The sequence below is a fragment of the Hylobates moloch genome, unplaced genomic scaffold (assembly GCF_009828535.3).
Source record: "Hylobates moloch isolate HMO894 unplaced genomic scaffold, HMol_V3 SCAFFOLD_10, whole genome shotgun sequence".
Lineage (NCBI taxonomy): Eukaryota > Metazoa > Chordata > Mammalia > Primates > Hylobatidae > Hylobates > Hylobates moloch.
In genome coordinates, this window is record NW_026652285.1 from 5,098,466 (window position 1) to 5,122,916 (window position 24,451).

The 24,451-nt window shown below is 45.6% G+C and overlaps 2 protein-coding genes and 1 non-coding gene across 6 annotated transcripts in view; all 3 read right to left on the reverse strand.

Annotated features, from left to right (window-relative positions):
• IGBP1C (IGBP1 family member C) lies at positions 1–23,946 on the reverse strand. Its single transcript, XM_032761041.2, has 2 exons — positions 23,864–23,946; positions 1–1,415 (listed from the first exon to the last, which is right to left on the reverse strand). The coding sequence occupies exon 2, from the start codon at positions 1,124–1,126 to the stop codon at positions 101–103; it is 1,026 nt and encodes a 341-aa protein (XP_032616932.1). The 5' UTR covers positions 1,127–1,415; positions 23,864–23,946; the 3' UTR covers positions 1–100.
• TEX14 (testis expressed 14, intercellular bridge forming factor) overlaps positions 1–23,993 on the reverse strand; it is a 129,334-nt gene extending 105,341 nt beyond the window's left edge. For all 4 annotated transcript variants that reach the window (XM_058445649.1, XM_058445650.1, XM_058445647.1 and 1 more), the window contains exon 1: positions 23,864–23,993. The gene's annotated coding sequence lies outside the window, so the exon portion shown is untranslated. The remainder of the gene's footprint in view (positions 1–23,863) is intronic.
• On the reverse strand, positions 11,182–11,345 carry LOC116476040 (U1 spliceosomal RNA). Its single transcript, XR_004250111.1, has one exon. It is a non-coding gene; the product is annotated as a U1 spliceosomal RNA (small nuclear RNA).
• Positions 23,994–24,451: the final 458 nt, after the last annotated feature.

Genomic DNA, 24,451 nt, shown 5'->3' on the forward strand with positions numbered 1-24,451 from the left:
GTTGTACACAGCTGTAGGGGAGCCCAGGGAGGGGAAGGCTGCATGGTTTTCCTTGGCCGGGAAGGTGTGCACCCTGCAGTCCTGCCATGTTGTGGGAAGATTAGCCCATGTTCTGTCGGTTGCCGTAGCCCCTAGGGTGGGTGTCCTTCCAGTCATCCCACTCTCGAGCTCTTTGGAGTGTTTGTTCATCATCCTCTTCCTCCTTTTCTTGATCTTCCTGTTGCTGAGTGGCTTTTCTGAATTCTTCTGGTGTTGCCTTGGCTATTCCCTGATCTGGTAACACTCCATGTTTCTGCTGTTGATCATACCAGTCACTCACTGTCATGGAAGCCAGACTTGGATAGCCAGCGCCAAATACTTTGGCTCGCGCCATGTTCTGAGTGAGAATGAAGGGTTTCAGTGGAGGCCTCTTCTGGTGAGATGAGTTAGAAGTGGATGCCTCTCTTGAAGAGTCTTTCTCTCCCAGGATCTTTATTTCCTGATCAATGCTCTCAATCTCTTCTAAGCTGATACCAATCCACCTCTGAAGGTGATGAAGATAATATTCATGAACACGCTCATCATCTGCTTGATCACTTTCCATAGCAGATTTAATTGTAGACAACCTATGCTCCAACTCCTTCTTCTGCTTGTAAAGCTCTATTTTAGCCTGTCTTTGAGATGCCATAGCAACAAGGCTAGGATAAGCCGTGGAGGTAATAGCACTGTGATTTTCAGCTGAGTTGGTCTTGGTTTGGGGCAGCTCAAACTTGGCCACATGACAGTAATGGCACTGAGTTAAGTATTTTATAAACTGTTCGTGAGCCTGCTGCAAATGATCTAGACGCTTACTGGGGTTGACTTGTTTCATGGTGAGGGCTCCTTGAAACGCTGGCACCATCAGGTACTTCAGGTCGGTGGAAGTAATCTCCTCCAAATCTTCATTTCCGCTGAACAAGTCAAGCTGCGATAACATTTTGGCAACCTTCTCAAGGAGGTTGCGGCCCTTGAACACCTTTTCCTGGACTATTCGGGAACCGGTGGGTTCAGTCACTCCTTCGACTTCGTCCAGAAGCTGTTTGCTGGAATCGAACAGCTCGGGGAGCCGCGGCAGCAGCGGCAGGAACTCGTCTTCAGCAGCTGTCATCTTGGGAAGGCTGACGCGAAATGTTGATTCCTTTCCTTTCTGGACACACGTAAAGATTCTGGCGTGGATTTCTAACAACCAGTTTGAATCGGGTGCTGCAGGGCAGGGCAGTCAGGGAGGCGGTGGCGTTGGGGGAGGCATAGTGGAAGGCAACGGAGTTGGTTGTGCCGGGTCTGAATCGCTGCTCCACTCTGGGTCTTCGTCAAACTTTGTCTCTCTGTTTCCGTTTCCCAAAAATGGTAAAGTGGGAATAATACTGCCTGCCTGGCTCACAAGATTTCTGTGAGGACTGAATAACAGAATGCATGTAAAAATGCGGCTACCCCCAACCCAGGCTATTCTGCCCCTCGACTGCTGCCCCCTGTACTTTGGGACCCCCAAAGTTACTTTGCCAAGATTCAATTATCTGCAGTTCCTGCCACACAGGGAAGTAGCATCAGGCCCGGATTTGGTAACAAACCGAGTGCTCTTATATATCTATATCTGTGTATGTATGATGTACAAAGTACTGGGATTACAGGCGTGAGCCACCATGCCTGGCCTAAAACTCAGTTTTTAAAAATTACTGAGTGGCCAGGCGCGGTGGCTCACGTCTGTAATCCCCCACTTTGGGAGGCCGAGGTGGGTGGACTAGGAGGTCAGGAGACCGAGACCATCCTGGCTAACACGGTGAAACCCCATCTCTGCTAGAAATACAAAAAATTAGCTGGGCGTGGTGGCGGGCGCCTGTAATCCCAGCTACTCAGGAGGCTGAGGCAGGAGAATTGCTTGTACATAATACATATTATGTGTGTACAGATATATAGCACACATACCCCACACACACACACACACACACACAGAATCAAACCAACTACATGACCAAATTATGACTAAATCAAAGACCCCAAATAAGTTGAGATGCAGAAACACAGCCCCTCAGTACAGAATGTTATTTGGAGAGTTCCCTCACGTGTGGGCAAGGGCAGCACAGGCACACCTATTAATCTCAGATCATGGCTGTTCCTGCCAACTCAGGTGTGCTGTCCTAAGACGTGCCCCTCAGTTTGTGAGTCTCACCTCACCTCTGAATTTCCAACCATCTCTTAGCCTCATGGGGGTCAAGGAAGGAAGGGTTGATGCTCAGAAATATGAGAGTGACATATATACTCAGTAATTTTTAAAAGCTGAGTTTTGTTATGTAAGTTCACAAAGCAGTTGTGACTGTTAAAATGTCATTAATGTGGCCGGGCACGGTGGCTCATGCTTGTAATCCCAGCACTTTGGGAGGCTGAGACGGGCGGATCACAAGGTCAGGAGATTGAGACCATGGTGAAACCCCGTCTCTACTAAAAGTACAAAAAAATTAGCCGGGCGTGATGGTGGGCACCTGTAGTCCCAGCTACTCGGAGAGGCTGAGGCAGGAGAATGGTGTGAACCCGGGAGGCGGAGGTTGCAGTGAGCCGAGATGGCGCCACTGCACTCCAGCCCGGGTGACAGAGTGAGACGCTGTCTCAAAGAAAAAAAAAAAAAAAATGTCATTAATGTTGGCCAGGCATGGTGGCTCACACCTGTAATCCCAGAATTTTTAGAGGCCAAGGCAGATGGATCACCTGAGGTCGGGAGTTCAAGACCAGCCTGGCCAACATGGAGAAACCCTGTCTCTACTAAAAATACAAAATTAGCCAGATATGGTGGTACATGCCTCTAATTCCAGCTACTCAGGAGGTTGAGGCAGAAGAATGGCTTGAACCCAGGAGGCAGAGGTTGCAGTGAGCCGAGATCATGCCACTGCACTCCAGCCTGGGCAAAAGAGCGATACTCTGTCTCCAAAAAAAAAAGGGGGGTGTGGAGAGGAGTTTGTCATATTTGCTGAAAGTCACCAGATGATGCCTAAAGAATGTAACAAGCCTGCTGCTGGGCATGGTGGCTCACACCTGTAATCCTGACACTTTGGGAGGCCGAGGTAAGTGGATCACTTGAGGTCAGGAGTTCCAAACCAGCCTGACCAAAATGGTGAAACCCCATGTCTACTAAAAATACAAAAATTAGCCAGGTGTGGTGGCGCATGCCTGTAATCCCAGCTACTCGGGAGGCTGAGGCAGGTGAATCGCTTGAACCTGGGAGGCAGAGGTTGCAGTGAGCTGAGATCATGCCACTGCACCCCAGACTGGGCAATAGAGACAGACTGCATCTCAAAAAAAAAAAAAAAAAAAGCCAGCAACAGCTTGAGACTTGATTGAGGTTTAGCAAGAAGCACCCTCATGTGAATACATGTTGACAAGATGTCAGGAAGGAGCATTGGTGCTGCTCTAATCTAATGTTACTCCCTTGCCCAAAGCCCTTCAATACTCCTTACTGCCCTCTGGATAAAGCCCCAACTCCATCACATGCTCCTTGAGGCTCTGCATGGGCTGGCTCCATAGCTTTTCCAGCCTGCCTGTACTGTCCACCATACCGCAGCGGCAGCCATAGCTACAGCCGCAGCCTCTTTCCAGCCTCAGAGCCTTTGCCTGTGTAGTTCCCCTTGCTTGAAATGTTTTTACCCTGCCTCTCCTGATAAATCTAACTTCTCTTCCCATGCTGAGCTCCCTCTGTTATCATAGTAAGAGTCCTTTAATTTCTATTTTAGTCCTTATCACATCTTCAGTCCATTCATTATTCCACTGTGTGATTATCAGTCAGTTTCCTGGGCTAGACTACAGACTGTCCAAGGACCTGAGAGTTTCCATCTGTCACTGCTAGAGTCTCAGGCTAACAAAGTACCTGGCATGGAAGATATCTGTATCTATCTACCTATATTTCTGCCTATCTATCCATCTATCTATAGGATGTGTATGTGTAATGATTAGAAAGCTGTCTAAGAAATATGATAGAAAAGGAGTGTGAGAAGCCTAAATAAACTTTGGGAAAATTAAAAAAAAAAACAACTTTGGGAAGATAAGAATAAGGATCAGGGACCAAGAAACTAAATTCAGCCAGGTGCTGTGGCTCACACGCTTGTAATCCCAGCACTTTGGGAGGCTGAAGTGGGTGGATCACTTGAGGTCAGGTGTTTGAGACCAGCCTGGCCAATATGGAGAAACCCGTCTCTACTAAAAATATAAAAATTAGCTGGGTGTGGTAGCAGGCACCTGTAATCCCAGCTACTTGAGAGGCTGAGGCAGGATAATTGCTTGAACCCGGGAGGTAGAGGTTGCAGTGAGTCAAGATTGCGCCACTACATTCCAGCCTGGGCGACAGAGTGAGACTCCCTCTCAAAAAAAAAAAAAAAGTGACTATACTTAATATATTCTTGAAAATTCCTGACAGCATATGTTAAGCATCTTTACCACAATAAAATGATAGAAGTACATACAGTAATGCATATATTAATTAGCTCCCTGTAGCCATTCCACAATGTATAATACTTCAAAACAACATGTACACAATAAATATATACAATTGGGACACTGATTACCATTACATTTCCAAATATTGCTTCCACTCCACTTCTGGAACTCTCATTGCATTTATCTTGACCCCTCTCATTCTATTCTCTATCTCTTTGAACCTTTCTTGCATTTTCCCATCTCTGTATTTCTTTGAGCTACATCCTGGGTAATTTTTCAGATCTGTCTTCACTAATTCTGTCTTTGGCAGTGTCTGCTGCTTAATCCATTCACTAAGATTATTAATTATTGTACTTTCATTTTGAGAAATGAATAGACTAGAGAGGGTTTCTTTTGCTTCTGCCTGGTGCCGGGGGACATTACCAAGCCAGGCTAATTTAAAGTAACTTTTTGTGCCATCCCCTAACATATACACATAGCAGTATGAATTCTGGCCCATTTTGAGGGACCGTGAGTTTGAGATAGTGGTAAAGATTTCTCTGCCTCTTCCCATTCTCAAGCTGAGGCTGAGACAAGCACATATCTCTAACATCTTTCTCTTGGGGAGGGGGCATTCCTCAGAACTGAGGGTGTTCTTCTCCTGGGGTCACAGCTTTATAGAATGAGGAGGGACTCTCTAGTCAGACCTCCCACCCAGCTCAGGCCCCAAGCTTTGTCTCCTGCCTGTGGTCCATTAAAAGCCAGCCCCAGAGCTTCTGAGGATGGCCAATGTCCCTAGTAAATAGACAGGGCCCATCCCTGCCTTTCCTTTCTGGATTTGTTTCTCTGGGTCTCTGTGGATTTCTCTTTTTGCTAGATTAGAAATATATTTTAAAAACTCGTTTTCTTCTTCTGTTTTCTCAACATTTTACACGTTTTGAGCTTACAAAAGCCTTCCCTGGACCTCAGGTTTACTCACTGCCAGAGAAGCTCATCCCTCAATTCATCTGATCCTTTAGACTTTCCACGCCATTTCACTCCTAGGCCCCTAGCCTCATCTCTCACCTACTTCATGCTGCAGCACAGCATATTCCCTCTACCTCAGAGGTCCCCAACCTTTTTGGCACCAGGGACCAGTTTCATGGAAGACAGTTTTCCATTTCTCCATGGATAATAGGGGGTGGGTGGGAATGGTTTCAGGATGAAACTGTTCCACCTCAGCTCATCAGGCATTAGTTAGATTCTTATAAGGAGTGTGCAACCTAGATACCTGGCATGCTCAGTTCACAATAGGTTTCACGCTCCTATGAGAATCTAATGTGGCTGCTGATCTAACAGGAGGCGGAGCTCAGGCAGTAATGATGATCACCTCCTGCTGTGCGGCCTAGTTCCTAACAGGCCACCACTGGTACCATGCACGGTCCGAGGGGGTTGGAATCCCCTGCTCTAACTGATCCTAGAGCCAATCAGCAGTCATCTCCTCTACTCCCATTTCCCCAGCACTGCTGGAGAAAGAAAGTTGCAGAATCTTCCAGCACTCTTACTCCAAATACTCCAAATTTATGCAAACTGCAACTACATCCTCACTGCTACTTGGCATTCCTTTTTTTGAGACGGAGTCTCGCTCTATCAGCCAGGCTGCAGTGCAGAGGTGCAATCTCAGCTCGCTGCAACCTCTGCCTCCCAGGTTCAAATGATTCTCTTGCCTCAGCCTCCCGAGTAGCTGGGATTATAGGCACGCGCCACCAGGCCCAGCTAATTTTTTTGTATTTTTTGTATTTTTAGTAGAGATGGGGTTTCACCATGTTGGCCAGGCTGGCCTCGAACTCCTTGGCCTCCCAAAGTGCTGGGATTACAAGTGTGAGCCACCACACCCAGTCGGCATTCCTTTTTTTGTTTGTTGGTTTTGAGATGGAGTCTCGCTCTGTCACCCGGGCTGGAGTGCAATGGTGTGATCTCGGCTCACTGCAACCTTTGCCTCCTGGGTTCAAGCGATTCTCCTGCTTCAGCCTCCTGAGTAGCTGGGATTACAGATGTGTGCCATCATGCCTGACTAATTTTTGTATTTTTAGTAGAGATGGGGTTTCTCCATGTTGGCCAGGCTGGTCTTGAACTCCTGACCTCAAGTTATCTGCTAGCCTTGGCCTCCCAAAGTGCTGGGATTACAGACGTGAGCCACCACGCCCAGCCGGCATTCCTTTTATACATACTTTTTTTTTTTTAATTTCTTACTGTTTCAAACATTCTCCACAATTGAGTGGTTCTCCATGACAGTGGAGCCACTCCCAAAGGGAAATTTTGAAACTCTGTGGGGATGTTTCTTTTTCCCTGGGTAGTCATGCCAAGCCTTTACATATTAAAATATTGTATTGTAGGGCAGGGCGCAGTGGCTTATGCCTGTATTCCCAGCACTTTGGAAGGCCGAGGAGGGTGGATCATAAGGTCAGGAGTTTGAGACCAGCCTGGCCAATATGGCGAAACCATAAAATATATATATATATATATAATTAGCCAGGCGTGGTGGTGCACACCTGTAGTCCCAGCTACTCAGGAGGCTGAGGCAGGAAAATCGCTTGAACCCGGGAGGCAAAGGTTGCTGTGAGCAGAGATCGCGCCACTGCACTCCAGCCTAGGCGACAGAGTGAAACTCTGTCTCAAAAATAAATAAATAAATAAATAAATAAATAAATAAATAAATAAATAAATAAATAAATAATTGTATTGTAACTTATTTAATTCTCTCTCTCCCTTATATTTGTATTGGTTTGTTTTTGAGACAGGGTCTTGCTCTGTAACCCAGGCTGGATGGAGTGCAGTCACACAATTTCAGCTCACTGCATCCTCAACCTCTTGGGCTCAGGTGATCCTCCCACCTCACCCTCCCGAATAGCTGGGACCACAGGCATGCACCACCATGCCCAGCTAATTTTTTCAATTTTTTTTTTTTTTTTTGTACAGTTGGGGTTATGCAATGTTGCCCAGCTTGGTCTCGAACTTCTTGGCTCAGGCGATCCTCCCACCTTGGCCTCCCAAAGTCCTGGGATTATAGACGTGAGCCACCCCATGCGGCTTCTCTCCTTCATATTATAGTTAGGACATATTATCTGTGGGGTAACTATATGTAGTTTATATTTTCTATGAACATCTTCAAGATAGTAAATGGAATGTTACTAGTTGTTATAAAAGGAAACCCTGGGCTGAGTGCAGTGTCTCCCACCTGTAATCCTGGCACTTTGGGAGGCCAAGGCGGGCGGATTGCCTGAGATCAGGAGTTCAAGACCAGTCTGGCCAACATGGTGAAACCCCATCTCTACTAAAACTACAAAAAATTTAGCTGGGCGTGGTGGCATGCGCCTATAATCCCAGCTACTCGGGAGGCTGAGGCAGGGGAATTGCTTGAACCAGGGAGGTGGAGGTTGCAGTGAGCTGAGATCGCACCACTGCACTCCAGCCTGGGCGACAGAGCTAGACTCTGTCTCAAAAAAAAAAAAGGAAACCCTTGATTTGACAGAATTGAGAACCACAAACTAATCCTATTGAACCCACATCCTTTTCACAGGAGTGAGAATAACTTCTTTATGATGAAAGTCCGGCCAGGCGCGGTGGCTCACACCTGTAATCCTAGCACTACAGGAGGCCAAGGTGGGCAGATCACTTGAGGTCAGGAGTTCGTGACCAGCCTGGCCAGCGTGGCAAAACCCTGTCTCTACTAAAAATACAAAAATTAGCTGAGCATGGTGGCTCAGGCCTATAATCCCAGCTACTCAAGAGGGAGAGGCACAAGAATTGCTTGAACCTGGGAGACGGTGGTTACAGTGAGCCAAGATCGTGCCACTGCACTCCAGCCTGGGTGACAGAGTGAGACTCCATCTCAAAAAACAAGTGGAAATACTAAGAAAACATAGGTGTAAATCTTCCTGACCTCCAATTAGGGAATGATTTCTTACATATGACATCAAAAGCACAAGTATAGTATGTCAATCATCCTTCAATAAAGTGGTTAAAAAAAAAAGATTTATCTTCGGTGAGGCCTTTGGAAAAAAAAAAAAAAGGCAGGTAGGCCGGGCACAGTGGCTCAAACCTGTAATCCCAGCACTGTGGGAGGCTGAGGTGGGTGCATCACTTGAAGCCAGGAGTTCGACACTAGCCTGGCCAACATGACAAAATCCCATCTCTACAAAAAACACAAAAATTAGCTGGGCATGGTAGCGCATACCTATAACCCCAGCTTCTCGGGAGGCTGAGGCATGAGAATCACTTGAGCCTGGGAGGTGGAAGTTGCAGTGAGCTGACATTATGCCATTGCACTCCAGCCTGGGTGACACAGGGAAACTATCTTAAAAAAAAAAAAAAAAAAAAAAAAAGATGCAAATAGCCAATAAGCACACGAAAATATGTTCAATATTCTTAGCCATCAGGGTAATGCAAATCAAAATCACCATGAAATACTACTTCACCCTCACTATGATTGCTAGAATCAAAATGACAAGTATCTGGCTATGGGTGGGCAAACTAGTTGATTTTCCTGAAGAAAGCTAAAACTACAAAGAAGATTGTGCCAAGCCTTGAGTGTGTTGAGCCCAGCTGCAGAACAAAGAGAATGCTGGGTATTAAGAGATGTAAGCATTTTGAAGTGGGAGGAGATGAGAAGAGAAAGGGCCAAATGATATCCAGTTCTAAGTGTCATCTTTTGTTTTATAATGAAGACAATAAAATATTGAGGTTATGTTCACATAAAAAAGTCTCCAGACAATCTCTGGCTCTTTCTAAAAATTGAACTATCTTTTAAATGGGTGAATTGTATGGTATAATATTAATAGATGGTTTCCCCATCTCCCTTCCCCAGACAGACTCCCGATTATGACAAGGACTATGTTCCAAGGGTATCTGCATTCCCCTCACCCAGAATAAGCTTTGTCTACAATAAGTACCCCATTATATATTGGCTGAATTGAATGAACTGGAAATCAAACTCAGGAAGCATTTCCAAAAGGACTTCCTTTAAACATGTTTTTAATTTTTAGAGACAGGTTCTTGTTCTGTCACCTAGGTCTCTAAAAGTACGGTGATTACAAGCATGAGCCACTGAGCCTGGACTTTTTGCATTTTTAAATTGATATATAATAGTAGTATGTAAGCTTTTCCCTTTTTAAAACTACTATGGGCCGGGTGCCGTGGCTCACACATGTAATCCCAGCACGTTGGGAGACTGAGGTTAATGGATCACCTGAAGTCACGAGTTCAAGACCAGCCTGACCAACATGGTGAAACCCCGTCTCTACTAAAATATAAAAATTAGTCGGCCGAGTGCAGTTGCTCACGCCTGTGATCCCAGCACTTTGGAAGGCTGACACGGGCAGATCACCTGAGGTCAGGAGTTCAAGCCCGGCCTGGCCAAAATGGTGAAACCCCATGTCTACTAAAAATATAAAAATTAGCCAGGCGTGGTGGCAGGTGCCTGTAATCCCAGCTACTCAGGAGGTTGAGGCAGGAGAATCACTTGAACCCGGGGGGCGGAGGTTGCAGTGAGCCAAGATCAAAGCATTGCACTCCAGCTTGGGCAACAAGAGAGAAACTCCATCTCAAAAAAGCCCAAAAAACAAAAAAAACAAAAAAACCCAGGTGTGGTGGCAGGCGTCTGTAATCTCAGCTACTCGAGAGGCTGAGGCAAGAGAATAGCTTGAACCTGGAAGGCAGAAGTTGCAGTGAGCCAGGATCATGCCATTGCACTCCAGACTGAGCAACAAGAGCGAAACCCCATCTCAAACAAAACAAAATAAAACAAGAAAACCCCAACAAACTACTATGTCAGAACCTAAAGCTGATCCATTCAAAATAGTCATTTTAGAATGCAACAAATGAATTTCAATTCTATAGTCATTGTTAAGAGCAGGTTAAAATCCTTTAGGGGTCAGGTATGGTACTCACGCTTGTAATCCCAGCACCTTGATAGGCCGAGGTGGGAGGATCACTTGAGGCCAAGAGTTCGAGACCAGCCTGGGCAACATAGCGAGACCCTATGCTACAAAAACTTCTTTTAAAATTAGCCAGCTAACCAGGTGGGGTGGCTCACGCCTGTAATCCCAGTACTTCGGGAGGACGAGGCAGGCAGATCACCTGAGGCCAGGAGTTCGAGACCAGTCTGGCCAACATGGCGAAACCCCGTCTCTACTAAAAAATACAAAAAAGTAGCCAGGTGTTGTGGCGGGTGCCTGTAATCCCAGCTACTCAGGAGGCTGAGGCAGGAGAATCGCTTGAACTCAGGAGGTGGAGGGTGCTGGGAGCCGAGATCAAACCAGTGCACTCCAGCCTGGGCAAGAAGAGGGAAACTCCGTCTCAAAAAAAAAAAAAATTAGCCAGCCATGGTGGCATGTTCCTGTATAGCTACTTGGAAGGCTGAGGCAGAAGGACTGAGTCCAGGAGGTCAAGGCTGCTTTGAGCCATGATTGAGCACCACTGTACTCCAGTCTGGGAGACAAGAGCAAGACCCTGTCTCTAAAAATAAAAATGCTTAAACGAAATCATTCCTGAGTTTGATTTCCAGTTCATTTGACTCAGCCAACATATATGTGGCACTCATTGTGTACAAAGTTTATGCTGGATTAAGGGAACACAGCCAAGAGGAAACACCAAGGAAGCCTGTTACTATCACAAACTAAATAGTAGTACAGCTTCTCACTTCCATGGAAATTTAAAGACACAGTTCACAAGAAACAAGCAAGGAGAAGCCAAAAACGGCTTCTTCCCATTTGACAAAGAATAACACAGGGGAAAGCATGAACACAGTCACCCACTACCACAAATTATGCAGTTGAGTCTCCCACATTTGGGGAAATCACAGGGGCCAGCAAACACAGAATGCAATGAGTGAACCTCGCCCTGGGAAAACTACCTTTGTGGTCAAGGTATCTTCTCTGCCGGGTAAGTGGAAGGCATGGTTGTTGCCTGACATCTCACCCTCAGAATCAAAACACTCTTCACATAGGGTCACTCTTCTTGCACAAGTTCTAGCCTGCTACTTACAAGATAAAGACTTCCAAAGTTTAAGAGCCAGAAATGGCTGGGCACAGTGGCTCACGTCTGTAATCCCAGCACTTTGGGAGGCCGAGGCAGGCAGATCACGAGGTCAGGAGTTCAAGACCAGCCTGGCCAATATGGTGAAACCCCATCTCTACTAAAAATACAAAAATTAGCCTGGCATGGTGGCGGGTGCCTGTAAGCCCAGCTATTCGGGAGGCTGAGGCAGGAGAATTGCTTGAACCTGGTAGGCAGAGGTTGCAGTGAGCAGATATCGTGCCATTGCACTCCAGCCTGGGCAACAGAGCAAGACTCCAACTCGAGGGGATAAAAAAAGGGAAGTTTTCAGATGTGATTGATTTAAGATGAAAAGCTTATCCAGATGAGCCTAATGTAATCACAGGGTCCTTAAAAGAAGGACACTAGAAGACAGTGGCGATTCCTCAAGGATCTACAACTAGAAATACCATTTGATCCAGCAATCCCATTACTGGGCATATACCCAAAGGATTATAAATCATGCTACTATAAAGACACATGCACACATATGTTTACTGCGGCACTATTCACAATAGCAAAGACTTGGAACCAACCCAAACGTCCATCAAAGACTGGATTAAGAAAACATGGCACATATACACCATGGAATACTATGCAGCCATAAAAAAGGATGAGTTTATGTCCTTTGTGGGGACATGGATGAAGCTAGAAACCATCATTCTGAGCAAACTTCGCAAGGACAGAAAACCAAACACTGCATGTTCTCACTCATAGGTGGGAATTGAACAACGAGAACACTGGAAGCAGGGCGGGGAACATCACACACTGGGGCCTGTTGTGGGGTGGGGGGATGGGGGAGGGATAGCATTAGGAGAAATACTTAACGTAAATGACAAGTTAATGGGTGCAGCAAACCAACACGGCACATGTATACATATGTAACAAACCTGCACGTTGTGCACATGTACCCTAGAACTTAAAGTATAATAATAATAAGAGAAGGGCACTGGAGCCGGGCGCTGTGGCTCACACCTGTAATCCCAGCACTTTGCGAGGCCGAGGCAGGTAAATCACCTGAGGTTAGGAGTGCGAGACCAGCCTGGCTAACATTAAGTAGAGAATCCTGAACCTTGAGGTGAGTTGTGTCATGGCCTTGGCCAGCCTGAGTACAATTAAATCGTTCAAAAAAAAAAAACAGGAGCACTCTGGAGATCCACAAAAAGATATAAAGACAGAAGAAAACTCAGAGAATGCTAAATTGTTAGCTTTGAAAAGGAAAGGGCTACAAACAAGGAAAATGTGAAGGTAACACTTCCTTAGAGCCGCCAAAGATATTCAACCGCATATTTCTGATTGTAAGACAGAACCAACCACAAGGAGCGTGAGACCAAAAGCGTGTATGAAGACAAAAATGATCGTTAAAAGACCTCAATCTCTAGGTACTCCAAGACCGTTAAAAGACCTCAATCTCTAGGCACTCCAAAACAGGAGATTATGATATAACACAAGAGAACCTAAAAAGGAAACACACAAAGCACACCTTGTTATAAGCAGGGCATAGCACAAACATAGTCCTCACTACTACAAATTACACAATCAACTCTCTTACATCTAGAGAAACCTGCAGACATCAGCACATTCATAGCATAAGGAACAAGCTTCATTTTGGAAATCCACCTTTAGTTATCATGGTTTAAATTCTCTCTACCACATAATAAGTCCCTAGATCTGCCTGAGAGCTCACCCTTAGATTCAAACCACTCTACACACAGGATCATTTTTCTCATGTGCTCTTTAGACCCCCTAATTTCTGGAATAAAGATATTTTCCAAACTGCAATAACCCAGCAGCTATATTTTTAATATCTGGCTATTCAAAATCTTAGGAAATATAAGCCTAGGGTGCAAATAGCCAGCAGTCACTGCGCTTATCTACATACTCCACACCCCTTTGGATGATCTCATTCAGTATGTCCTTTCCTAGTCTGCTTGGTGACACAACTGAAATAAAACTTAAAAATGCTCCACAGATTAAAAGGTAAGTAACGTAAACTAGCTCCTGCCTTTAAGGGTTTGGCACTAATGATGTCACTATGGTGTCTTTTTTCTTTTTTTCTCCCCCGAGACACAAAGTCTTGCTTTGTTGCCCAGGCTAGGGTGCAGTAGTTATCGAACTTCTGGCCTCAGGGGATCCTCCTGTTTCAGCCTTCCCCAGCAGCTGCGAAAACAGGCGCACACTGGTTTCTTGCGCAGTTAAACAAGTTGCTATACACGTAACCTGAATAAGTTTGAAAACATGAAATTTGGTAAAATTATTTCTGAAAATCCAGTCTACATACCTGAAAATCCAATCTCTGTATAGGTTACCTACCAGTCCAAAGTGTCATGCTTACGTACAAAATGCTGTCTTTCAAACTTGCAGCAAATGATCAATCTTACTTGAAACATCAATTGCACAAACGCTAATTCTAATTTTGAATGAAGCAGGCCGGATGCTGTGGCTCCTGCCTGTAATCCCAGCCCTTTGGGAGACCGATGCGGGCAGATCACTTGAGGTCAGGAATTCAAGACCAGCCTGGCCAACATGGTAAAACCCTATCTCTAATAAAAATACAAAAATCAGCTGGGTGTGGTGGCAGGCACCTGTAATCCCAGCTACTCAGGAGGCAGGAGAATCTCTTGAACCTAGGAGGTGGAGGTTGCAGTGAGCCGAGATCACGCCACTGTACTCTAGCCTGGGCGACAGAGCAAGACTCTGTCTCAAAAAAACCCCACGAAAACCAAAAAAAACAAATTAGAATTGGAGTTTCAGAGTTAACAGTGTTCTTCAATTGTCTTTCCAAGATCACACTAGAACCACCCTAATATCCCACATCTTTTATCTTACAGAAGGACTCTTCTGGTATCTTCTCCTCTGCCAAAATAAATTAGCCAGTTTATAACTTTTTTTTTCCTTGTCACTGACTTCAAGCTCACAGTTTTCCATCTTTACAACAGGAAGAAATAATGCTGTTTTAAAAAATCTTGGGCCAGGTGCAGTGGCTCACACCTGTAATCCCAGCACTTTGGGAGGCAGAAGTGGGTGGATCACCTGAGGTCAGGAGTTCAAGACCAGCCTGGCCAACATGGCGAAACCCTCTCTACTAAAAATAAAAAAAAATTAGCTGGGCATGCTGGTGGGCGCCTGGGTACTCGGGAGGCTGAGACAGGACAATCGCTTGAACCCAGGCTGCAGTGAGCCGAGATCGTGCCATTGCACTCCAGCCTGGGCGTCAAGATTGAAACTTCGTCTCTAATGATAAATAAATAAAAATGAAAATAAAAATCTTGCTAAACAAGCAACAACTGAGAACATAGAGGTGTCTTAGATGGGGAGAAAAAGAACACTGGGAAAAGGGGGTAGGGGATTCTGTGATGCAAGCAGACACTTGTTCTCAAGTCTGATGTTCTGACAGTCTATCAGTTTTATTTTTATATACTTTCCTTTTCAAAGAAGTATTATGATATACGTACACACATATGTATATTTATGCTCTATAAATTGTCAATATTTTGTTTTGTGAAATAAAACACACTTTGAAATCTGATTGGAGGGCTGGTCGCAGTGGCTCACACCTGTAATCTCAGTACTGTGGGAGGCTGAGGCAGGTGGATCATTTGAGACCAGGAGTTCGAGACCAGCCTGGAAAACATGGTGAAACCCTGTCTCTACTAAAAATACAAAAATATCTGGTGGTGCGCGTCTGTAATCCCAGCTACCCAGGAGACTGATGAAGGAGAATCGCTTGAACCCGGAAGGCAGAGGTTGCAGTGAGCTAAGATGATGCCATTGCACTCCAGCCTGGGTGACAGCGGGAAACTCTTGTCTCAAACAAAAAAAAAAAAGAAAAGAAAAAAGAAATCTGGTGGAACAAGTCATGGAAGGGAAAAGGTAATGTATGTGAACTATACTGCTATTACCACCAAACAATTCTTACAACCAAAATGCCAGTTTCATAAGATTTGTGACTAGCAGTGCCTTCTTCAGGCTAGAGTGCAGTGGCACCATCACAGCTCACTGCAGCCTTGACCCCCAGGGGTCAAGTGATCCTCCCACCTGAGCCTCCTGAGTAGTTGGGACTACAGGCACACACTACCATGTCTGGCTAATTTTTGTATTTTTTTGTAGAGAGGGAGTTTCACCATGTTGCCCAGGCTGGGCTCAAACTCCTGGGCTCAAGCAATCGACCCGTCTCCACCTCCCAAACAGTTGGGATTACAAGCATGGAACCACCATGCCCAGGCCACAGGGTCTTCCTTTCTTTCTTTTTTTTTTTTTTTTTGCGACAGAGTCTTACTCTGTCGTCCAGGCTAGAGTGCAATGACGCCATCTCAGCTCACTGCAACATCTGCCTCCCGGGTTCAAGCGGTTCTCCTGCCTCAGCCTCGAGTAGCTGGAATTACAAGCACATGCCACCATGCCCGGCTAGTTTTTGTATTTTTAGTAAAGACGGGTTTTTGCCATGTTGGCAAGGCTGGTCTTGAACTCCTGACCCCAAATTATCCACCTGCCTCGACCTCCCAAAGTACCAGGATTACAGGTGTGAGCCACCACGACCACTCCTCCAACCAGATTTCAAAGTGTGTTTTATTTCACAAAACAAAATGTTGATAATTTACAGGCCCACCTCAGCTTCCCAAAGTGCTGGGATTATAGGCATGAGCCACCATGCCCGGCTGCCCAGGCTACAGAGTCTTAAGTGGCTCATGAATCCTCACAAGTCCCAGTTTCAATATTTCACAAAAATTTCATTGTTATTGGCCTAGTTATCAAAATATCTGTTCAAGGGAGTCAGCCTTAGGTAAAAAGATGTCTGTCCTCCACTGCCTTGTAACTCTAAGCAAGTTAAGAAAAATGGTACTGTTAATAATCCTCACAGAGGCTCTGCATACCTTAATATCGTTTGAGAAGAGCCTCATTTCTTTGATTAGAAAAAAATGAGGAGCCAGATGCAGTGGCTCACACCTATAATCCCAGCACTTTGAGAGGCCAAGGTTGCAATGTGTCGAGATCGCGCCATTGCACTCCAGCCTGGGTGACAGTGCGAGAGTCCGTCTCAAAAAAAAAAAAAAAAAGACAAAAATGAGAAAAGGCTGAGCACGGTGGTTCTCGCCTGCAGTCCCAGCAGTTTGGGAGGCTGAGGTGGGTGGATCACTTGAGGTCAGGAGTTCAAGACCAGCCTGGGCAACATAGCGAAACCACATCTCTACTAAAGATACAAATATTAGCCGGGCATGGTGGCACGTGTCTGCAATCCCAGCTACTCGGCAGGCTGAGGCAGGAGAATTGCTTGAACCTGGGAGGCGGAGGTTGCAGTGAGCTGAGATCACACCATTGCACTCCAGCCTGAGTGACAAAGCAAGACTCCATCTCAAAAAAAAAAAAGAGGAAATATATGTTAAATACTAACATAAGTAAACATATACAATCTTTATAAACTGAATCTAGTAGATTATTAAGAGACACAATTGGCCAGGCGCGGTAGTTTACACCTGTAATCCCAGCACTTTAGGAGGCTGAGGCAGGCGGATAACCTGAGATCAGGAGTTCGAGACCAGCCTGGTCAACATGGTGAAACCCTGTCTCTACTAAAAACACAAAAATTAGCCGGGCATAGTGGCTCACGCCTGTAATTCCAGCTACTCGGGAGGCTGAGGCAGGAGAATTGCTTGAACCCAGAAGGCGGAGGCTGCAGTGAGCTGAGATTGCACCACTGCACTCCAGCCTGGGCGACAGAGCAAGACTCTGGCTCAAAAAAAAAAAAAAAAAAAAAAAGAGAGACTTGGTCAGGTGGAGTGGTTCCCGCCTGTAATCCCAGCACTCTGGGAGGCTGAGGCGGGCAGATCACAAGGTCAAGAGATTGAGACTATCCTGGCCAGCATGGTGAAACCCCATCTCTACTAAAAATACAAAAATTAGCTGGGCGTGGTGGCACATCCCTGTCATCCCAGCTACTCGGGAGGCTGAGGCAGGAGAACTGCTTGAACCTGGGAGGTGGAGGTTGCAGTGAGCCGAGATGGTGCCACTGCACTCCAGCCTGGCGACAGAGCGATAGGACTTACATATATAAAAGTACACGATAAAGGTAACATTTCATATAGATGGGGAAGGAACTGATTATTTCAAAGACTGCTCAGAAAATTAGGTCACAACCGGAAAGAAAAAAATGCTTCCGCCGGGCACAGTGGCTCACGTGAGCCTATAATCCCAGCACTTTGGGAGGCTGAGGTGGGTGGATCACCTGAGGTCAGGAATTCGAGATCAGCCTGACCAACATGGTGAAACACTGTCTCTACTAAAAAAATACAAAAATTAGCTGGGTGTGGTAGTGTGCACCTGTAATCCCAGCTACTCAGGAGGCTGAGGCAGGACAATCGCTTGAACCTGGGAGGTGGAGGTTGCAGTGAGCCGAGATCACACCACTGCACTCCAGCTTGGGCGACAGGGCGAGACTCTGTCTCAAAAAAAAAAAAAAAAAGAGCAAAATAAGGAGTGACGTAACTGAAATGTACTGTAAAAAGATCGTGCCAGGAGGACCATGGTGGCTCGCACCTGTAATCCCAGAACTTTGGGAGGCCGAGGCAGGAGGAGGACTTGTGACCAGGAATTCAAAACCAGTCTGGGCAACACCTTGTCTTTACAAAAAATTTTAAAAATTAGCTAGGCACAGTGGCATGTGCCTGTTAGTCTCAGCTTCTTAGGAGGCAAAGGCAGAACGATCTCTTTCTTGAGCCCAGGAGTTCAAGGTTGCAGTGAGATATGATCATGCAGAGTGAAAGGGAAGGAAGTGTCAAGGATGATTCTAGGTTTATGGCTTATGCAAATGGAAGGATGGATATGTGGTTCATGGAGGCAGGAAATGCAGGAAGAGGGCAAGGTTCTGGGAGTGGGGTGAAGATAATGAGTTAGGCTGAGTTGGAGGAGACTTTGAATTGTCCAGCAGGCAATTAGATATTTGCATCTGGAGGGCAGAGGGTCAGGGCTAGAAATACAAATTTGAGGGTCACTGCCACGCCTAGGTTATGGAGGATGTGCTTGCAAAGGAAACAGAAAAGCCAAATATGTAGAAAGGAAATCAGAAGTGTGGCATTACAAAAGCCAAGTAAGAGAATGTTTCAAGGAGTCTGTGGACAACAAATACATATTGGGCTTCTATTATGTATAATGTCTTGTAAAATTGATACTGCTACTATATATGTCTGAGGCCTTAAAGAAGCTTTATCATAACCACCTCTAAAGCTATGCCTTGATTCAGAGGTTTTTTTCCTCAGTCTGAACAACATTGACTTCTTTCTCCTATTCCCAAATCCACTTGAACATGAAAGGTCACCATTTTTTTTTTTTTGAGATGCAGTCTCGCTCGATCACTCACCCTAGAGTGCAGGGGCTGGATCTCAGCTCACAGCAACCTCCATCTCCGCGGTTCAAGAGATTCTCCTGCCTCAGCCTCCCGAGTAGCTGGGATTACAGATGTCCACCACCACACCTATAGGGAGCTGAAGGCCCGTGGGATGTGACCAACTTAGCATTCCACTGGAGGCTCTATGATCAAACACCAAACTGTTAATCACGAATGCAGGATGTGAGCAAACTCAGGACTGCTCCTGCCGACAGATGATTTGCTGGAGGCAATCACTCCCTGGCGCTGAGGTTATCTACTGCAACATCTAGAGAATGCGGTCTTGCAAGCCTACTCTGGACTGAGCAGCTGACCCCTTCTCCCACCCCTATTCTCACTATCTCTTTTACCTAATAAATACAGAGGGCTGTGTAAAGCTCAGGGCCTTTGTCCACTAGAGGCAAGGTACCCCCTGACCCCTTCTTCCAAATATATTCTTTTGTCTCGTCCTTTATTCCCACGTTTGCCCTCCTTTGTTCAGCCCATAGGTCCGTGTGGGTTACATAGTGGTGCCCGGATCAACGACAGAATCGGGTGCTCTACACACGCCTGCCTAAGTTTTGTATTTTTAGTAGAGACAGGGTTTCACATGTTGGCCAGGCTGGTCTTGAACTCCTCACCTCAAGTGATCAACCCACCTAAGCCTCCCAAAATGCTGGGATTACAGGCGTGAGCCACTGCACCCAGCCGTGGTCACCATTTTTTAAAGTTCTATGTTCTTAGGCTAAAAAAAAAAATAAACTTCTCCCCAGCTATAACAAAAGTTTCATATTATTCCTCTCCTACATCTCCAGAAACAGCCCAGTCAACCTGAAAATGTCTTGTTATTGGAATACTCTGACAGGTTAACTATAGATATTAACAACAATAGCTCCTTCCTACCCTTAGAATTACATCAAGATAGCTACACAAGTCAGAAATGCAACATGTCAGAAATACTCAATAAAGATCCTGATAGATTATAAGCTCCATGAGGGCAGAGAATCTGTCGTTTACCCTGTCATCTGGCACATAACTAGCATTTAATAAATATTTAATCTTGTTTTAGTAATCCAATCTTCAGAGTGCTAATCCTGAATGGAGACCCCAGTCATAGGATTACTGTGGATCAAGTCAAAGAAAATAAAATATATAAAAGTACTCTACTTTGGCACTTTTACAATTGTAGACTTTTTTTGTTTTGTTTTTGAGACTGAGTTTTCCTCTTGTCGCCCAGGGTGGAGTACAGTGTTGTAATATCGGCTCACTGCAATCTCTGCCTCCCATGTTCCAGCGATTCTCCTGCCTCAGCCTTCCGAATAGCTGGGATTACAGGCACGCTCCACCACCCCCAGTTAATTTTGTATTTTTAGTAGAGACGGGGTTTTACCATGTCGCCCAGGCTGGTCTTGAACTCCTGACCTCAAGTGATCTGCCAGCCTCAGCCTCCTAAAGTGATGGGATTACAGGTGTGAGCCACTGTGTCTGGCCTAATTGTAAACATTTTTAAAAAATGTCTCAGCATTAGCATTCTGCTGAGCTAGGTGTTCTATAAGGATTTATTCCAACTGAACATACGCATTAGAATACTGTAAAAACTGAGAAACAGACTCAGATTTATTATGTACCTTTTTTTGTGATAAGTACTGTAGATGTGTTAATTTAATCTTGACCAAAACCCCAGGAAATATTATCTTCTACTTGCAGGTGAGGAGACTGAGTAACTTGCTGAAGGTCACATAGTTGGTAACTTCCAGACATGTGATACAAATCCAAATCTGTATGACTCCACAGCCCGTGCTGGTTTGCCCATAGCAATGTCTCTCAAATTTTTTCATGAAGTAACCTCAAGTTGCAAGAAAAACCAAAACGTATTCCCAGGGGAGTTTGAGAGATTACTGAAGTATCCAGTTTAAGCCTGATGTGTCTCTGACCTCATACTTTTCTCTTAAATTTTATTTTTATATTTGCATTTTACCCCCACATTTTGTTTTTATTTATATATACATATTTTTTATTTTTATTTATTTTTTTGAGATGGAGTCTCACTCTGTCACAGAGGCTGCAGTGCAGTGGTGTGATCTTGGCTCACTGCAAGCTCTGCCTCCCGGGTTCATACCATTCTCCTGCCTCAGCCTCCCGAGTAGCTGGGACCACAGGTGCCTGCCACCACCCCCGGCTAATTTTTTCTATTTTTAGTACAGATGGGGTTTCACCGTGTTAGCCAGAATGGTCTATCTCCTGATCTCGTGATCCACCCACCTGGGCCTCCCAAAGTGCTGTGATTACAGGCATGAGCCACCACACCCGACTAATTTATTTATTTTTAGATGGAGTCATTCTCTGTTGCCAGGCTGGAGTGCAGTGGCCCGATTTCACTCACTGCAACCTCTGCCTCCCAGGTTCAAGCTATTCTCCTGCCTCAGCCTCCTAAGTAGCTGGGACTATAGGCACACATCAACATGCCCAGCTAATTAATTTTTGTGTTTTTAGTAGAGACAGGGTTTCACCACGTTGGCCAGGATGGTCTTGATCCCTTGATCTCATGATCCACCCATCCTAGCCTCCCAAAGTGCCAGGATTACAGGAGTGAGCCACCATGCCTGGCCTACCCCATGTTTTATTAAAGTTTATTTTCTTTTTCAAAATTTTTAATGATTTATCCACACTACACAGATGTAATGTTTGCTTAATATAAACCATTTCTAATGACTTAGGTAAATCATTTAACTCTTCCCTCTCTGAAAGATTTTTTTTGAGAAACGTGATTATACAAGAAGGTGCACCTTCCGTATTTATCCCATAGCTTTTTTAGTTCCTAGTGCGTGGCTTCGAAAACCTGGATCCCAGTTAGAAAGCATGACTACAGAGCAAGTTGCATTAAAGACATCTTAAGAATGATGATGAAAATAATTATTAGAGGCAAGGGCCAGAAGATATATATATATATTTTTTTTTTCTGAGACAGAGTCTCACTGTTGCCCAGGCTGGAGTGCGGTGGCGTGATCTAGCCTCACTGCAAGCTCTGCCTCCTGGGTTCATGCCATTCTCCTGCCTCAGCCTCCCGAGTAGCTGGGACTACAGGCACCTACCACCATGCCTAGCTAAATTTTGTATTTTTAGTAGAGACGGAGTTTCACCATGTTAGCCAGGATGGTCTCGATCTCCTGACCTTGTGATCTGCAGAAGATATTAATAGCACTTAATTGTATAGCTATAGAGTTGAGTGGGGTTTTGTTTCTTTGTTTTGTTTTGTTTTGTTTTTGAGATGCAGTCTCACTCTGTCGCCCAGATTGGAGTGGAGTTACGCGATCTCAGCTCACTGCAACCTCGACCTCCCGGGCTCAATCCGTTCTCCCACCTCAGCCTCCCAAGTAGCTGGGACTAGAGGCATGTACCACCATGCTGGCTAATTTTTGTATTTTTTGTAGAGATGGGGTTTTGTCCTGTTGCCCAGGCTAGTCTCAAACTGCTGAGACCAAGCGATCTGCCCTCCTAGGCCTCCCAAAGTGCTTGGATTCCAGGCTTAAGCCACTGTACCAGGCCAAAGTAGTTTTGAACTTTCCACTGTCAATGAAAGAAATTCTAAACACGACCGATTCCATTGAGTTTGACCAAACTAACTGAAGACTTATTGTTGAATGTGGTAATACCGTGCTTTTTCTTCACCCAACAATCTGGGTGCTTTATAAGCATAAGCATGAATTCTCCCTGAGGATAGTATTTATGTGTCCACTGAGTGTTCAAATATAGACCATATTAGAAGTTAAGCAATGGGTTGAGTGGCCAACCACATTTTGGCCAGTCCTACAAGACTTTCTCTGACCTACCAAATGGGGTATAAATGCTTCTCGTAGTATCCCCACCAGTAGGGACTCAAAATCTTAATAGCTTGGGGTAGTAAAAAGGATACTAGGTTTGAATCTTGGCTTTAAGAAAACTGTGCTGAGGTGTTTTGTTTGTTTGTTTGAGACAGGGTCTCACCCTGTCACCCAGGCTGGAGTGCAGTGGTGTGATCATAGCTCACTCCCAGGCTGAAGGGATCCTCCCACCACAGATTTATGAGTAGCTGGGATGACCGGTGCATGCCACCATGCCCGTCTAATTTTTTGTACTTTTGGTACAGACAGTGTTTCGCCATGTTGTCGAGGCTGGTCTCAAACTCATGAGCTCAAGGAGATCCACCTGCCTCGACCTCCCAAAGTGCTGGAATTACAGGCATGAGCCACTGCGCCCGGCCAGCTTTTTTTCTTTTATCAGAATTGATATTAAACTATATGCTGAGCTTCCATGTTCTTATCTTCCTTTTGGCATGGCTATGACCATTTGAAATGTGTGGGATTTGCTAAAGTGCTCAACATACATTGTTTCCTTTTTTAGATCTAAGTATGTAGAGGGCTCTGATTTGCAATATTTAGAAAGTTCCTCTAAGCTGGTAAGAAAAGACTAAGAATCATGACCAACAGGGCCGGGCGCGGTGGCTCACACCTGTACTCCCAGCATTTTGGGAGGCCGAGGCAGGCAGATCATGAGGTCAGGAGTTCGAGACCAGCCTGGCCAATATGGTGAAACCCCTTCTCTAATAATAATACAAAAATTAGCCAGGCATGGTGGCGTGTGCCTGTAATCCCAGGTACTGGAGAGGCTGAGACAGAAGACTCACTTGAACCCGGGAGGCGAAGGTTGCAGTGAACCGAGATCGTGCCACTGCACTCCATCATGGGCAACGCAGTGAGACTCCGTCTCAAAAAAAAAAAAAATCGCCAATAGGTAGGAAATAAGTTAACCCCTGCTGAATAAGGTACACTCACCTAGGCAAGTAAGGAACTCATAAACCACCTTCTAAACTGCTTGCCTTTCACCCCGAAGTTCTGTAATTTAGAGGCGCTCACTACCACTGCTTGAACGCCCCTTCCCAACTATGTACCACAAAAGGAGCTCTTGTGTAGCCCAGCCCCTCCCCCTCAGGACCCCAGAAGCGCAGACCCACTAATGCGGACATTAGTTGCTTACTTTTCCAGCTACTGCTTAAGCTAGGCAGGCCATGAAGAAATAACGGTCTCAGTAACCTCCATGCTCGAGATTTGACTCCCGGGAAGACGTGGGTGGGTGCGGGGAATGGGGACTCATCCCTCCCAGCGGCCGTTGGGGGCTGGCCCACAATCCCTCGCGAGGGCGGGAAAAGCAATGTGGGGCCGGGGGGGGGTCAGAAAAGGGGGACGGTCAGCGAGAAGAGCCAAGAGACTGCAACTCTACAACGAGTGCGCAGATTAATCGTAATATGATTGTTCTCTGAGCTTTTCACACCAGAATAATGGTAACTGGCTAGTGTGTGCTCGTTACGCTCACTGCTCCCACTCGAGATCACTCCTATTAATGACTCTGAGGCTTCACCTAACAGGCCACGGTGGAGGCAAGGAAATGTGGCATGGAGAACCCAGTGGGCTTGGCTCTCCATCCTATGGTCTCCGTCCATCGTTTTACAGTCAGGGTGTACATCTGATGGGGAATCTCTAAATGAGATTTTGGGGAATCATAACGGAATGGTGCATAAGTGTGAAAATTTACAAGCCTGCGCAAAGCTGCAAGGCCCGGAGGCGC